The 18,470-nt window shown below is 25.9% G+C and overlaps 2 protein-coding genes across 2 annotated transcripts; one reads left to right on the top strand and one right to left on the bottom strand.

Moving 5' to 3' along the window:
* The first annotated feature begins 724 nt into the window (after positions 1 to 724).
* LOC122850469 (phosphatidylinositol 3-kinase catalytic subunit type 3-like) lies at positions 725 to 5,782 on the top strand. Its single transcript, XM_044149612.1, is given in 7 exon segments — positions 725 to 807; positions 1,714 to 1,728; positions 1,730 to 1,906; positions 2,952 to 4,514; positions 4,582 to 4,770; positions 4,848 to 5,098; positions 5,168 to 5,782. Coding segments are annotated over 7 exon segments (2,667 nt in total). The 5' UTR covers positions 725 to 736; the 3' UTR covers positions 5,569 to 5,782.
* A 1,670-nt stretch (positions 5,783 to 7,452) lies between these two features.
* On the bottom strand, positions 7,453 to 18,469 carry LOC122850458. Its single transcript, XM_044149606.1, has 5 exons — positions 18,105 to 18,469; positions 17,768 to 17,849; positions 17,420 to 17,683; positions 7,942 to 17,341; positions 7,453 to 7,862 (listed from the first exon to the last, which is right to left on the bottom strand). The coding sequence occupies exons 3-5, from the start codon at positions 17,593 to 17,595 to the stop codon at positions 7,509 to 7,511; spliced, it is 9,930 nt and encodes a 3,309-aa protein (XP_044005541.1). The 5' UTR covers positions 17,596 to 17,683; positions 17,768 to 17,849; positions 18,105 to 18,469; the 3' UTR covers positions 7,453 to 7,508.
* Between the last annotated feature and the right edge of the window lies 1 nt (position 18,470).

Here is an 18,470-nt window from a genome sequence, read left to right as displayed (position 1 = left end):
TTGTATCAATAATTTTGACAGTGAATTTCAAAAAGTAAAACTGATCAAATGATATCGCTTGATCATGATTATCCACAATCAATTTTATTTATTTTATTTGATATAAGCAGAAGATTTTTTCAAATAAGAAATAGAAATAAACCTGCTTCTATTGACAACTTTCGTGATTCATTATTGAATAAAATATGTGACGATGATCTGACTCCGCACTATCAATTGTTTTTATTTTATAAAAGAATTATTTACACAGAAGTTAAATGATTTGGTGCAATGGCATTTTCATATATGTGGAGAGACATAGAAATTTAAAAAAAAAAAAGAGTTTCAAAATTTAATCAAAACAGTTCGCTTCAAAACCGACCAAATTTAAAAATCATTGTAATTTCTATAATACCGACTGAAAAAAAAAATTATAGGTATAACAATAATAATATTTGCACATAGACTGTCATTATTATTGTATCGCAATTTTTTTTTTTAACAATACAATAATAATAAAAAAAATACTAATATTACCAGTGATGACGATGACTTTCTCTGATTGTCATGTTGGATCATGTTTAATTTACTCTGATGCCAGTGACAGACTGTGACAGATTGTGATTCACGGATTCACTTGTGAGTTGTGACACTCACAAATGTTGTTGTAAAAATAATGTGATAAAACAATCAACTGTGGACGAAAAAAAAAAAACATATATTTTTTGTTTATTTATTATTAATTGACATTGTAAGGATGGAGGACATCAGTGATAAATTTTTTTATGTATACAGTTCATCACTTGACACTAGGATTCAGATTAAAATGTGAGTATTTTTGTTTTGACAATGTCAACAATTTAATTGACAAAATATTAATTATTATTGTTGAATTAAATTACTCAATAATAATCCATATGTAGAAAGTTGGATTTAAAAAAAGGAAACTTTCTTTGGACTGGTTATTTTTTTTTTTTTTTTGACAGATTTATTATAATTTATTTATTTAAAAAAATCATTTTGTTTACAGGTAAAAGGAAATTTATAAATTGAATTAATTTTTAAATGAATTAATAAATATATTGTCATCAGATATTGTTTAATAAAAATTAATTTAATAATATATTAAGATAAAAATTAATTTAAAAAAAAAAAATTGAGTAAATTTGATAAGAATAATCAAATCATTGTGTGTGAATAAAAGTTTAAAGGTTGATCTTTGTTCAATGAATTCGATACAAAAAATATGAAAAAAAAAAAACAATTATTTATCATCAAAAAGATTATAAAAAGAATAATTGAGAAAAATTTATGAAAAATCATTCAACCCAGTAATCTAATCACAGCTTACACAAGATAAATACTTTGTTAATTTTTTTTTTAAGTATTTTCAAAATAAAAAAAAAAAAGAATTAATGAGTAAAACATTTGTGAATTAAAATTAAAAAAATATATATTACAAACAACGTACAGCTTTGTGTCCTTATCCTCGATCTAATTATTAGAACCTTGATAAATAAATGAAAAAAATATGTTTTGATAATTAAAACGTCATTAAATTATTATGGGTATTTTGAATGACGTTATAACAAGAAGTCATTGATCCTCTTATAAATATATTTAAATTTCCAGATAATTTCTTATTAATTATTAAATAACAATAAGGAAAATAAAAAATAAAAGTATTATAATTTAAAATGTAATTTAATATATATTTTTTTGTTTCTGCTTCAGAGGTACCTTGGAAGGAAAAGACAAAACCAGAATATGATAAACTTTTGTTGGATCCTATGATAAAATATTCTGGTCTTTATGGAGCTGGTAATGGACGTGGTGATCTTGCTGCATCACTGCAAATATGGGGTGGTGGTAGACCACTTGCATTACCAGTTCATACAGCCTACAAGCCTTTTTCCAACCGATGGAAGTGAGTTTTGTGTTTTTTATTATAAAATTAAACTATTAATAATCATTTAAAATATACCTGAAAATATCTTCACTTGCGAGTAAACAGTTAAATTAATTCACATATTATATCCAAAATGTTTAATAATTATCATGACAATAATATATAATAATAAATTCAAAAAAATAAAATAAAAAAAAGCAAACATTTCATAGAATATTTTAAAGATGAATATTAAAAAAATTAAATTTGAAATAATAATAACATTGAGTCATTACAATACGATGATTAATTAATTTATTTTTAAATTTATTTATTTTCAATTTATCCAACATGTACGATAATCGTGAGTTTAAAAAAATAAATAAATTATTAAATGCAATATTTATTTATTTATTTTTTTCATATATACTCTTGTCATGATAATTTTTTTAAGGGATTACCACCACCAATCAAAAACGCAGATAGAGCCTTGAAATTTTTTGAGCAGATTAATGAAATAATAATACATACGCTCAAATTTTTTGATAATTTTCTTGTAGCTAATTATAATTAATTACTAAATAGGCTACTTTTGAAGGTTATACATAGGTTCTTATGGAAGTCATTTTTAGTTTTTAGAAACCTGGTTAGCCATTTTATGGAAAACGCAGATAGCTTTTCAAAACTACAGATAGATAGATTAATAAGAAAGTTTTGATAAAAATTAATAGGGCTTTGAGACCTTTTATTTTACCATAAATAAAAATAAATTTTTGTCTTTGTCTAAATACTCATTGATGAAATTTTCTCTTCTTTTTTATCTCGTTCGCACTCATAGAAATATTATGTTTCTAAAGTTCATACGCAAGAGGTCTCTAGATATGCGGTGGTAATCCCTTAAACATTTATAATAGTCATTGAATCATTATGTTTACATGTTACTATACTTTTATAATTTTTTAATTATAAATAACTTACTTTCTCCATGTCCAAGAATTTGACAAAGCTTCTTGTTTCTCGATTTGACTATATAATAATACTAATTTCTACTATATAATAATAATGAAAATATTGATACTTTTAGCTGGAATCAATGGGTAACATTTCCAATATCATATTCTGATCTTCCACGTGATGCTCAATTATGCATAACAATATATGATTGTGCTGGTCCTGGCCGTCAAATAGCTGTTGGTGGTACAACAATAACATTATTTGGTAAACATGGTGTATTTCGTCAAGGTATGCTTGATTTACGTGTATGGCCTGGTATTGAATCAGATGGCAATACACCAACATCAACACCAGGTAAAGCACGTGATACTGATAAAGAACAAATGCAACGTCTTGCAAAATTAGCTAAAAAACGTCGTAATGGACAAATGTCACGTGTTGATTGGCTTGATCGTTTGACATTTCGTGAAATTGAATTAATAAATGAACGTGAAAAACGTACATCTGATTATCTTTATTTAACTGTTGAATTTCCTGAAGTATCAATGGATGGTATTTTATATTCAATAGTATATTATGAAAAAGATGGTGATGAAGTTGTACAACATAGATCACAACCAGATGTTGTAACATTACCAGATTATGAAATATTACAAGATAATTTAGTTGAAGTTAAACATCATAAATTAGCAAGAAGTTTAAGATCTGGTGGTAATACAAGAGAAGTTAAACCAACATCAACTGTACGTGATGCATTAAATACAATATTAGCATATCCACCAACAACAAGTTTATCAACTGAAGAACAAGATTTAATATGGAAATTTAGATTTTATTTATCAAATCAAAAAAAAGCATTAACAAAATTTGTTAAATGTGTTAATTGGAAAGTTCCTGGTGAAGAAAGACAAGCATTAGAAATGCTTAGTTTATGGGCACCACCAGATCCAGAAGATGCATTAGAATTATTAGGACCAGCATTTACACATCCAAGTGTTAGAAAATATGCTATTGGTAGATTAAATCATGCACATGATGATGATTTAATGCTTTATTTATTACAACTTGTACAAGCACTTAAATATGAAGATTTTGAATCAATTAAATTAGCTAATCAAAAATTATTACGTGATAATAATAATGAAAAAAATGATAAAGATTTTAAAAATTTAGATACATCTTGTCATGGTATTTGTACATCAAATGATTCAGATCAAATAATACAATCAACAACAACAACAACAACAAGTCAAGATAAAACACCAATAGATTTATCATCATTTTTAATAACACGTGCATCACAAAATTCAACACTTGCTAATTATTTTTATTGGTATTTATCAATTGAATGTGAAGATCAACCAGATCCATCAATTGCTGCAAAACAAGATACACGTGTACGTGAAATGTATTTAACTGTTATGAAAATGTTTACAACAACATTATCACAAGGTAATACTGTTTGGCAAAAAAGACGTGCATTTTTAACACGACAAAAGTTATTTATTGATCAACTTGTTGCACTTGTTAAATCAGTTGCTAGAGAAAGTGGTAATCGTAAAAGAAAAATTGATAGATTAAAAGCATTATTAACTGATCCTGATCCATCATTTAAAATTAATTTTTCAAATTTTGAACCAATACCATTTCCATTAGATCCAGAAATTTCAATTAAAGGAATTATACCGGAAAAGTAAGTTTACACATTGTTTTATTATATTATTTATAATAATTAACCTTGGATTTTTCATTTTTTTTAGAGCAATTTTATTTAAATCTGCATTGATGCCATCAAAATTAACATTTTTAACGACTGAAAATACTGAATATATTGCAATATTTAAGCATGGTGATGATTTACGTCAAGATCAACTTATTCTTCAAACAATTGCACTGATGGATAAGCTATTACGACGTGAAAATTTGGATTTAAAATTAACACCATACAGGTAAATTATCTTCTTATAAAAATAATAATAATTAATAATTGATAATTAATTTTTTAATAAAATTAAAATATATTTAGAGTTTTAGCAACAAGTACGAGACATGGTTTTTTACAATTTATTGAATCAACAACAGTTGCTGAGGTATTAGCAAGTGAAGGATCAATATTAAATTTTTTTAGAAAACATCATCCATCTGAAACTGGACCATATGGTGTTGCTTCTGAAGTTATGGATACATATGTTAGAAGTTGTGCTGGTTATTGTATAATAACATATGTACTTGGTGTTGGTGATCGTCATTTAGATAACTTACTATTAACAACATCAGGTAAATATAATAATAAATTTATCAAATAATTAATAATAAACTAATTGTAATTGTTTTTTTGTTTTAAAGGTAAATTATTTCATATTGATTTTGGTTATATTTTGGGTCGTGACCCAAAACCATTACCACCACCAATGAAATTAAGCAAAGAAATGGTTGAAGCAATGGGAGGTGTTGGTTCTGAACATTATCATGAATTTAGAAAACAATGTTATACAGCATTTCTTCATCTTCGTCGTCATGCAAATTTAATGCTTAATTTATTTTCACTAATGGTCGATGCAAGTGTTCCTGATATTGCATTAGAACCTGATAAAGCTGTTAAAAAAGTACAAGATAAATTAAGACTAGATTTAAGTGATGAAGAAGCTGTTCATTATGTACAAAATCAATTGGATTTATCAGTTACTGCTGTTATGGCTGCTTTAGTAGAACAATTACACAAATTTGCTCAGTACTGGCGAAAATAATTATCAATTAAATTGTTCAATACTTAATTTTTTTTCTTTAGTCTGACATATTTTATAATATAAATATATTTATGTATATTTACTCAAAGACTGTGTTCCTTGTTGTTAAATAAGATAATCACTTTTTTAAATAACTCAAAAATGTAAATAATATTGTTATAACAAAACTGTTGATTATTTTTTTTTTTTCTTTTTTCTTTGTGATTTGATATCAAAGATATTTTATATAATGACCAAACAATTATTGAATAAAAAATAATATAAAGTACAAGATGAATTGGATTTAATCATTATTTTTTTTGTTATTTACGTAAATAATTATATTTATTAGTATAGCATTTTTATTTTTTTTTGTTTTTACAGTTTATCATTGTTATTAATAGTTTTATGAAAATTCAGATATTTTTGGGTATCCACGCTTGTTTTTTTTATTTTTTTGTGATTAAAAAACGCTTAATTTATTAATTGTTAGTTTTTTTTTTTTATTTTTCTTTTTTTACTTGCAAAATATCGAGTTACTATTCATACATGAATTTCTTAAACAACTAAAGTAGCACAAGGGTTTTTTTTTTTTTTTATTTATTTATTTTTATTTATGTTCACAAAACGAAAAAATTATGAAGTTTTTTTTTTTTTAACAACAATTTTAGGCATTTATGAGTACGTTGATTGTTATTTATTATTTCATTAGTACTCTTATTAATTTTTGTATTTTTTTTTTCTTGTTTTGTTATTCAATATTATTGATTAACATAATATTTACATACCTGATTATGATTAGGGTGATACTTAATTATTAAATTTTGATGAAAAGTTTGTCGATAATGATTTGCTATTATTATTTTTTTTTTTTATCTTAATTTTTCATATGATTTTAAATTCACATTTGATTTATCACAAGTTATATTTACACTACAATTTATAACGAAATTAATTATTTCGATTGTTATATATTTTTTACTCGTCAATACTCCGACAAACTTTTCAATCGCATAAAAAAAAAAAAGGACAAAACATAATTTTTTATTTTTTATTTATTTCAAATAAACTTTTTTCTTTCTTAATAATAGTATTTTTAACTTTTTTTTTTTTTTTTGTCTGTTTTATTAAGGTACTTAATTAATATTCTAAGCTGACAAAGCTTTCGAAAAAAAAAACAATAAATAAACAAAAAAAATTATTTCAATATTGCGCCTCTTGGTTTTTTTTTTTTTTTTTTTTTTTATTATATAAATTTAATTAATCGCAATAATTTTCTTTGCAATAATTATTTTTTTTTGTCAGAGTTTCATCGTGGTCTTAAAAAAACATTTCATATTTAATTTCAAAAAAATAAAAGACAAATTATAGTATTAATAATGATAATAATAGTAATAATAAAATTTTTTTTTACCATCGATATAAACCCACAAACATAATGTAACAAATTTACAATGAATATTTTAAATTTCATTGTTAATTTTTTAATTTAAATATATATAATATTCTTCAATTAACTTATGTGTGTGTGTGTGTGTGTATGTGTATGTGTTGAAAAATTTGGGAATTTTATTTTTAATAATATTCATTTTTTAAATCAATATATATTTATTAATGTTTTTCTTTTTTTAAATTGTTATTTCATTATAAATTATAAGAATCTAAATCTTACATAATATCTTAATTGTTTTTGTCTAAGTAATGTGTTTTTATTTTTTCTTATTTTAAAACTCAAATTTTTTAGATTTTTATTAAACCTTATGTTTCTTTTTTTTATTAATTATTATTATTATTATTTTTTGTTACTATATTTACACTTAGAAGTTAGGTTTTTCTTTTTTTTTTTAAAAACTTTTATTTGCATTTGCAAAAAGAAAAAAAATCAAAAAAAGAAATTATATTTTAAATATTGTTTAAATATATATTTTCTTTTTTTTTTTTTGTTACAGAAAGGTTTTTTATTACCTTTCTGTAGGTCGTGTAGCTGATACAGAGCTTTCAACAAGATCGTGCCTTTCAATTGGTTCATTATCATTGTCCAATGGATAATAAGTTGGTGTTGCTTCACCTTGTTGTTGTGTTAATCTTAATTCATCTGAATTATCTTGATAAAAACTTTGTGATGCTTCAACATTTCTTGATGATGATGAAGACGATGATTGTTCAGCAGTTCTTTCAATTTCTTGTGTTGAATAAAAACTTTGACTTGCTTCTTGTGGTGCATCATAATAACTTGGTGATACATTTTGTTCATTATAACTTGGACTTGGAGCATCACGTACAAAATAACTTTGACTTGCTTCAGATGTAACATCCTATAATAACAATAATATATAAATTAATATTTATAAATAAATATAAACAAAAGAGAAAACTGTATTATATATTATTTACCTCTGGATTTCTAGCATAATAACTTGTTGGTTCATTTGTTTGATCACCAGATTCACTAACAAAATTACCAGATGATGAATTATCTTCAATGCTTGGCATTGATATTGGTATATCATAGCTTGTTGATACATTTTGTTCAATAACAATTTGATCTTCAAAACTTGAACTTGGCACTTGTGAATCAATATGTGTTGAGCTTGAATCTGGATTTAAATTATATGAACTTGTTGGTATTTCTGGTACTCCATTATCATGTATATTTGCATGTTCATTACCCGATGTATCAGGTATAAGACTTGATGATGCAATATTAATTTCATCAGATGGTGGTATTTCATAGCTTGATGTTGATATTGCTGATTCTTGATCTTGATCACGTTCTTGTGCTTCTGGTGTTTCAGGTACATAACTTGAACTTGCTGTTTCATCATCATTACCTTGATTTGTAAATGTTGATGTACCAATACCATCAATATCAACATCATTTGATTGTGATGGTATATTACCTTCTTGACTTAATTCACAATCTGTTTCAATATTTTCAGTAATATTATCAATTTTACCAACATCATAACTTTGAGTTGGAAAACTTGGATCATCAATTTGATCTGATCTACTATTTATATTTGAATTTTCTTGATAACTTTGTGATGCTTCATGTAATGCTGAATTTTCAAATGATTGACTTGGTGGTTCATTATTTATTTCCATTAATTCATCAGCTTCTGATTGTGATGGTTCACGTGAATCTGTTGATTTTTCAACAGATTGTGATGGTGATTCATTATTATCAATTATTTTAAATTGTTCAAATGATTGTGATGGTATTTCTTGATTTTGTTCAGCATCAACTGTATCCTCATTAAATGTACATTCCATTGCTTCAATTTCTTGTACATTTGATGATTCAGCTGTTTGTTTTATTTCTTCAACAGCATTATAAACAATTTCATCAACTTCCATTGATTCAATATTATCACAAATAACTACTTTTTTATCTGATGTTTCAGCTTCTTCTTGATTATTTGTTGTTGTTAATACATCATTTTTTACATCATTATCTTGATTATTATTATCAATTATTTTTGCAGTTGATTGTACATCATTACTTGATTCTGTTATAATACAAGAATTATCAACAACAGCAGTCATACAAGAATCAACAACATCAGAATTTAATAAATTTTTATTATCGTCATCATCATTATTTTTATCTTCAATTTTATTATCAATAATTGGTGTATCACCAACAATTGGCATATCTAATATTTTTTGGCTTGTTTCTGGTTGTTGATTTATTAATTTATCATCATTATTTTTTAATAATAATACATTATTATCAATTGGTACATCTGTTGTAACTTGTTTATTATTTTTATCAAGTTTTTTATTTTTATTATTTTTATTTGTTTTATTATTATTTTTATTTTTAGATGAAAATTTATTATCAATTGTTTTTTTATTAAATTCAATATTATCAGAAAATATATCATCAATTATTGGCATTGATGGAGTTGTTTGTACACCACTTGTAATATTATCTGGTATTGATACTGAATATGATATTGAAGATGTTGATGGTATACTTGTTGATACTGTTGTTACTATTGTTTCATTTGTTTCTAAATTTGATAAATCTAAATATTGAGTTGTTGCTGTTGTTAATGCTGCTGTTGATTTTGTGTAAACATCTTCATCATCATTAGTTTTATGTGAATCAACAGTTTCACCAATATCAGGCATTGAATTACCAGGTAATGTTGTATTATCAACATCAGTCATATAATTTATATTAAATGGTACTGATGATGATAAATTTGTCGTTGTATTTTGTGTTAAGGTTGGTAGTTCAAGTGGTGTCATTATTGGTCTATCCCATGTTAATGATGTTTCATGTACATTTGATGATAATTTTTCAGCTGGTGGTGGTACTAAAGTTGATTGTAATATTGTTTGACTAATTAAATTTGTTTGATTAATATCTGTTGATAAAACTGATGTACTTGAAGTTTCAGGCATACTTATTTCACCTTGAAAATCACTATTTGCTAATGCTGCTGCTAATATATCTTGATTTGAATTTGTTGATACAATTTGTGTTGCTGATGGTTGTTGTTCTTGTTGTTGTATAGTTTGTGATGCATCAAGTGCTTGTATTTGTGCTTCATCATCAAATTGTATTACGAAGTTTGATGAATTTGGATCAATTGATAGTCCATCTAATGCCATTATTGCAGTGCTATCCATTGGATTTGCAATTCCATTTTCATCAACAACATATAGACTAAATGATGGACTACCATCTACACTTGGTGCTGGAAACATTATTATTTGTGAAGTTGCAACTTTTTGTTCATCTGATGTTTCATTACTTTCAGTTGATACTTCAGTTTGTGATTGTACACCAACTTCAGTATTTTGTTTAACAATGACTTCATTTGTTTCAATAGCTGCTGTTGTTGCTACTGTTGTTGTCATTGCTGCTTCTGCTGCTACTACTGCTGATACTGTTGTTGTCGTTGTTGCTACTGTTGTTGTAATTGCTAATGCTGTTGTTGCTGTTACTGCTGATACTAATGGTGGTGGTTGAGATGATAATGTTGTAGCTATTGGAGAAGCAGTAGTAACTACTTTAATTGTTTCTTCAATATCAGACTTTTTAATTTCTTGAAGTGGTGGAGGAGATGATTGTATTGTATGTAGATGACTTGATGATGATGCCATTGGTGCTGAAATATTTCTAAGTTGTTGTTGTTGTTGTTGTTGTGGCTGTTGCTGTTTTGATGAAATCAATGATTTTTGTATATTTTTAACGACTGGTGTTGTTTTTAAATTTGTCATTTTTGGACTACCAGTTACTTTAGTTATTGTTGATGAAACATTTGGTTTTGTTGATGGTGATGATGATGGATCTTGAATTTTTTGTATGAAAACTTTATTTTGTAATGATTTTAATGGTCGTCCTTTCGGTGTATTTGCTGATTTTTGTATTGTTGTTGCAGGAGAAGATAATAATTTTGTTTTTGTCATTTGTAAACTTGTACCAGATGGTGATGATGATGATAATAATTGTGGTGATTTACCACTTTGATTAACGATATTTTGACGAATTATTTTTTTACCTACAGCTGTTGCTTTGGTAAGTGGACTTTGTTGATTAAGTACTGGACTATTTTGTATGATAACTTGTTGTCCAGCATTTTTAATATTTCTATTTGTTGTTACTACTCTTACTCCAGCCATATTTGTACCAGATGTCATTGGTAATTTTTGAGTTTTAGATATTATTGGAGATTTTTGTTGTTGTTGCTGCTGCTGCTGTTGTTGTTGTATAAATTGCATTTTTTGTGTTTTAGATGGTAATGCTTTTGCTGCAATTGCTTTAACTTGTTGACCAGTTATTGGTGTTAACACTGTACCTTTTGATGATTGTAAATTATGTGTTATTATTTGTTTATTACCTTGTGTCACTGGTGATAATATTGTTTTACTTCCACTTTGACCAGCAACAGTACCAACAATTGTACCTTGTTTAGTTACCAATGTTTTTTGTCCAGTTATCATTTTTGTTAATCCACCAGTACTAATTGTTGTATAAACTTGTCCACCTTTAGCCATTAATCTAGTTCCATCACTTTGTACATATATTTTTTGCATTCCAGGAACTGATGTAAATACTTTTGATGTTACAATATTACCTTGAGCTGTACTTATAATTTTTTGTCCAGTTATTATTTTTGATGTTGTTGGTGATGATGAAGATGAGGACGATGATGATGCTGTTGATGATGACGACGATGATGATGTATCAGTTTTTGGTAAAATTTGATTTTTAGATATTTGTGTATAAACTTGATTACCTTTGATAATTTTTTTTTGTTGTACATTTTTTTGCATTGACAATGGTAACATTTTAGTTTGACCAGATTGTGGTGATGTTAATATAACAACTTTATTACCCTGTTGAATAATTTGATTTGGTGTTTTATTTTGTGGAATTGGAATTTTTTGTGGTGTACTAGTTTTATTTGATGGCATTTGTTGTGCATTTGATGTATGAAGAATAATATATTTACTTGGTACACCACCTTTTTGGTTTATCAATGGAACTGTTTTACCTTGTGCATTTTGACCAAATTTTAATTGTTTAAGACTACCTGGCATTAGTGTTTTAACTGATGTTATTGTTGGTTTAGCTTTTGGTTTATTTTTTAATATTGCTGGTGATAAATTTTTCTTTTTAGATGGCGATAATTCACCACTATTATCTGGTGTTTTTTGTGCTAATTGAATTTGTTGAGTAACAGTTGGCTGTGTTGTTTGTACAAATGTTAATGCTGATGTTTGTTGTGGTTGTTGTATTGATGTTTGAATTGTTGGACTTGGAGTTATTATTGTTGATGTCATATCTGGTAATTGTTTAATACTATCTGGATTTAAATCTTCTTGAAATATGAATGGTATTGAATCAATATCTAATTCCATATTTTGAAAACCTTGTGATCCACTTGTAGCTAAACTTATAACTCCTGATGTATTACCAAGTACTTCTTCATTAATAGCTTCATTTTTAGCTTCATCAGCTTTTAAAACTTCTAATTTTTTTGATATTGTAAGTTGTCCTGTTCCAATTTTTCCACTTGTTTTTGTTTTTATTAATTGTGGATCAATTCTCATGATTTTTGTTGGTGGTGTTGATTTATTTCTTTTTAACATATCAATATCTAGTTTGTGTTTTTGTGATCTTGGTTTTTCTAATAATTTTGTTTTTAATATTTGCATTGGTTGTTTTAGAGTAACATTTTCAATGATTCTTGGTTTTTCACGTTTTTTAACTGGCATTATTAGCTCTTGTGATTTTTGTTGTGGTGTTTCAATTATATTTTGGTTGATTGTTGTAATTTTATTAACAATTGGTTCAACTTTTTTAGGTGACGATACAATTATTTCTTGTATTTTTGGAGTCTCTTGAATTATTGGTAATGGTATTTCTGTAGTTTCAATAATTTCAGTTGTAATTGTTTCAGTTGTTTCATTATCTGGCATTGTTGTTACAATTTCTTCTGTTTGATTATCCATTGCTTCAACTTGTTCCAATAATTGTACCATTTTTTCTTCAACTTTAACGGGTATTTCTTCAATTCTAACTGCCATTTCTTCAACTTTTTCTACTATTGGTTCAATATTTTCCGGTATTTTTTCAATATTTTCCACTATTTGTTCAACATTTTCAACTTGAACTGGTATTTCTTCATTTTCTTGTAATTTTTGTTCAACTATTTCTGTTGTTTCTTCAATTTTTTCAACAACTTCAGTTGTTTCAATTACTTCTTCATTTGATAAAGAAATTTCTTCAATTTTTTCTTCAACAACAGAAACTTCTTCAATTACTTCTTCATTTGATAAAGCAACCTCTTCAATTTTTTCTTCAACAACAGTTTCTGTTGTAACTTCAGGTAATGTTACAACTTCTTCAATAGTCTCCACATGTTCTTCAACAATAACAACATTATCTTGAACAACAACTTCATCAGCTATTTTTTCTTTTTCTTCATCAATTGACATATTAGTATCAACAATCATTGATTTATTGTCTTCACTAACTTCTACATTTTCAATTAATGATTTTATTGGCTCAACAACATTGACAACTTCTTCTTTTTCTTCAGTTATCATTTTTTTATCATTTTCAACAATAATATTTTCAATAGTTTCTTCAATAACTGTTTCATTTACATCAGAAATTTCATTTGTTTCCATTTGAATTTCCATTGAATGTTCTTCTTTTTGTGGAGCTTCAATTTTACTTTCAACTAAAATTTCATTGACATTATTGTCAGATAAAATATCAGTGTGTGTTGTTGTTGTTGCTGTTGTTATTGTTTCAATAATTTTTGTTGATTCTTCTTTATCATCAGAACCAAAAAATTCATATTGTGATGATTCAAATTTTTTAATTTGTGATTTTTTAGGTGGTAGTTTATCAATTTTATTATCATCATCATCATTATTATCGTCATGTGATTTATTATCACGTATTTCAATATCTGAATTAACTAATAAATCAGTTAAATCAACTGGTGATAATGTATCTGTTTTTTTATTAATATCTTGAATTTTAATTGGTTCACCAATCATTGATTCTTCAGCACTATCAAGTGTTTGATCTGAAAATTCATATTCTTCAATACTTTTAGCTATTGATTTTTTAGATGGTTTTCTACCTCTTTTACCACGTTTTTTAATTGTCAATGATTTATCTTCAGCTTCTGATTGACTGTCATCTGTTCTTGGTGTTCTACTACCAGGACTTGGACAATACATATCAGATTCTAAATATTTTTTACTTGGTTTTCTTCTTCTTCCAGCATTGGATTTTTCACCATCAGATTCAGATGTTTTACGATCAAAATCTTGACTATCTGGTGTACCAGGTGTTTTTGGTTCGTCAATTTTTATTAATGAATCACCATTACCACTCATATAACTTGGAATTGGTGTTTTTCTAGGTCTACCACGACGTCTTTTTTCCGGAACATCTGGTGTTATTGTTTTATTATCAATAAATTCAATTTTTGTTGGAGTATTTATTTTATTAACTTGTGAAAAAGTTTTATCAATATTACTTGAAGTTCCTGATGTTGTTGCTGCTGTTAATTCTGATATTGATAACATTTCTTCTTCAGCTTCAATTGTTATACGACTTTCTTCAATAGTATCAATTTTTTCATCGTCTGTTTTCATTTCTTCATCAATTTTTTCAATTGATTGGTCAACTTGTTCAACTTTTTCTTCTATATCTTCAATTTTTGCTTCAATATCTTCCATTTTTTCGTCATTGATCTCTTTTATTGTTTCAGGTTCAATAATTATTTGTGCAGATTCAATTAATTCATTTGGTGAATTTATAATTTCTTTTTCACTATCTGATTGTAGCATTTCATCAGTTTCATTAATTTTTAAATCTGAAATTTCTTGAACTTTATTTATTTCTGATTCTGAAACAATAGCAGATTCAGTTAAATTTAATTTATTATTTTCTAAATCATCTTCAATTTGTTCACTTTTTTCTTGATCTGTTGTTTCAATTTCTTGAATTTTTTCTTCTTGATCAATTTTATCAATTTCTTCTTTGTCAAATTCAATATCTTGAGTTTTTTCTTCTTTATCTGCTTCGATATCTTGGTTTTCTTTTTCTTTTGTTAATTCAACATCTGTATTTTTATTTTCATTATTCATTTCCAAAACTTGATCAGCATCAATAACTGGTTTATCAATTTTTTCATTTTTTTCTACTATATCTTCTTGCATTACTTCATCAATTTTATAATCCTGTTCTATTTTTTCTTCATTGATTTTATCATCTAGCTCTTCTTTTTCTTCATTTATTTTATCAACTGGTTCTTCTTTTTCTTCATTCATTTTATCAACTAGCTCTTCTTTTTCTTCATCTATTTTATCAACTTGTTCTTGCATTACTTCATCAATTTTATCATCCTGTTCCATTTTTTCTTCGTTCATTTTGTCATCTAGCTCTTCTTTTTCTTCATCTATTTTATCAACTTGTTTTTCTTTTTCTTCAACCATTTGATCAACTTGTTCTTCTTTTTCTTCAACTTTTTTCATTTCAATGTCATTTTTTGTTTCTTCAATATCTTCAACATCATTTTTTTCTTTGACATCTTCCATCATATCATCACCATCATCATGAATTTTATCATCTTCAAACTTTTCATCAATTTTATTTGTATCATTTTTATTTTCTTCTTGAACTTTATCCAATTTTTCATCATTTTGTTCAATTACTTCTTTTTCTTCTTCAATATCTTCTTGATCTTCATTAACTTTTAAAATTTCAATTGTTTCAATAGTTTCAATTATTTCAGATTTTGATGGTATTAAATCAGTTGTTGTTTCAGCAATTTTAGCAACTAATTCTGTTGTCTCATTTATTTCACGATTAATTTTATCATTAAAATCATCGTCATCATTATCATCATCAACAATATCTTTAATTTTATCATCATTATCTGATTTTTTAATTTCTTCTTTTGATTGTTTTTGTGATAAATCTCCTTGTTCTTCTTCATCAACTTTTTCATTAGCAAATGCTTGTGATGTTCTTGTAAATTCTTTAATAAGTTCTTTTTTACGTGATTTATTTTTTTCACCAAATACACGTGTTATTTTTCTTGCTGGTGGTAATGCTGGTTGTGGTTCTTCATCTTCATCAAAATCAAAACATGATAATTTTGATTTTTGATCATTTTTATCATCACTAGATGATAAATTTGTTTTTGAATCATCCAACTTTTTAAATTTCTTTAATAACGGAGAACGTTGTTGTTGTTGTGGTGGTTGTTGTTGTTTTTCAACTTCAACATCTGTATCAATAAGATTTGTTGAATTTTTAATTGGTGATAATGATTTATCAACATCGTCAATATCTTTATCATTATTAATTTTTTCTTTATTAATATTTTTAGATGGTGAACTTGGAAAATCTTCAGATGCTGAATTATCAAGATCAATATCCATATCACCATCTTCAGATCCATCTTCCCAATCAGCCAATAATGATTCACGTATATGTTCTTCTTTAATTTCCGGATCATTTTTCTTTTTTTTAGGTGGTTTTTCAATACCTTTATTATATTTACGTTTTGGTGTATCAATAATTTTATCATCCTTTAATTTAACTGATAAACTTTTATTTTTACGTGTATATTTACGTTTTTGTATTTCACCATCATTAACAGCACCAATACTAGCACTAACTGTACGACTTTTTTGTGGAATTGGACGACGTACTGGTGTTATACTTGGTCTTGTAACATTATTACGATGTGATTTATTATGACAAATAATAACATTAAGACGTGTTGATGTATAATCACAATGTGGACATGTATATATACTTGGTGTTGATGGTGTTGTTCTTGTTGGTGTTGCTGTTGGTGTTATTGCAGATGATGAATCATTTAAAGTTGGTGTTGATGGATTAAAATTTTTAGTATTTTGTTGTCTTATACGAATTTCATGATCACTTTTACGTCCAATAAAACGTGGATGTGTTATTTTACGTGTATCATTACTACCAATTAATGATTTTCTATTATTTATTGTATCATCTTTATCTTTTTTACGTTTTGGTAATTTTTTTTCACCAAATAATGATGATATATCTGGCTTTTTTTGTTCACAAAATTTTGATGATGATAATATATCTGGATCACCATCAGTTAATTTTTCAGCTGTTTCAACATCACCAGGAAATTTATCCATATAATTTGTACCATCTTTACTTCTTGAACGATATTTATCTAATCCTTTTTTTATAAAATCATCTTTTTGTCGACAATTGTATTTATAAATTTGCTGTATATTTCTAACCAATTCACTGTAAATTAATAATAATAAAAAATTAATATTATATATAATTATTAAGTAATAATTTAAATAAAATTAATAAACTTACTATGAATCTTCTTGAAAAAATTTAACAGCAGCAATGTGTGGTTTTTTTTTATATTGTGCTTGTAAAACATCTGGTAAATTATCTAAACCAGTTACTTGTCCAGGCCACCATGCTGAACCAAGTTTAACCCAGACAATATCACCATCTAAATAACTTATTTCTGTCTGATCACACATTTTTAATTTATCAAACTTTTAACATATAATAAGGAATAACTGTCCTGTTTATTATCAATTGTTTTCGTCTAGTACACATAGATTACATCTGTAATACACGAATATATATAAATAATTATAAATTTCAATTGACATTATTAATTATTATTGTTATTAGAATTTTTATTCTTACCAATAAACAAGTTTCTTAGCAAATTATTTACCAAATTTAACCTGTAGATGTCCACGTCATGTTTAAAGTAACAAATGAAATTCTAAAAAAAAAACAATAAAAACAATTGTTAATACTACTTTTAATAATTGATTAACAATAAAGTTATATTGTTGAGTTTTTTTTTTTGTTGTAAATGAGGGGTTAGAGCATTGTCCTGATGCATTTTTTTCTCATCAGAGAAAAGTAACAACTGCGAGACTCAAAGTAACCAACAATCATATAATAATTATTTTATAAAAATATAAATAAAGCTTAGTGTTAATAATTATATATTTATATAAATATAAATAATTACTTGAATAATTGTCAATATAAATATGGTGGCTTTGGAGATGGCCCCCGTGACCCCCAGGTCGTCGTTTCCGTTTAAAAAAAAATAACAAGAAAAAAAAAAAACAGAAATAGCAAAATTGTCAAATGAATTATTATTAATGTTTTGAACAAAAAAAAAATTAATAAATAAACAATATAAATTAACAATAAAACACAATTTAAATGTGAAACTTTTTTTTTGTTTTTTTTTCTAAATCAACACAAACACTGAATTTCACTGGATAATATTGCCTCACCTCGTATATTTTTATGCCCCCACTATTTGCCCTGGCGCGGCTCTCAGAGAAAAAAAAAAAATGGAATAAAAGTATGTACGAGAAGGAAAAAA

Source organism: Aphidius gifuensis, linkage group LG1 (genome assembly GCF_014905175.1).
Source record: "Aphidius gifuensis isolate YNYX2018 linkage group LG1, ASM1490517v1, whole genome shotgun sequence".
NCBI lineage: Eukaryota > Metazoa > Arthropoda > Insecta > Hymenoptera > Braconidae > Aphidius > Aphidius gifuensis.
The sequence above is the reverse complement of the archived record's forward strand: the minus strand, read 5'-3'. Positions and strand labels throughout refer to the sequence as shown.

Bases quoted from the DNA above. Each gene is read 5' to 3' on its own strand.
- LOC122850458 (XM_044149606.1), bottom strand. From the start codon at position 17,595: ATGTGTGATCAGACAGAAATAAGTTATTTAGATGGTGATATTGTCTGG. The intron at 17,342-17,419 runs GTAAGTTTATTA...ATTAATTTACAG, and splicing joins TTTTTTCAAGAAGATTCATA to TGAATTGGTTAGAAATATAC. The intron at 7,863-7,941 runs GTAAATAATATA...TTGTTATTATAG, and splicing joins ATTATGCTAGAAATCCAGAG to GATGTTACATCTGAAGCAAG.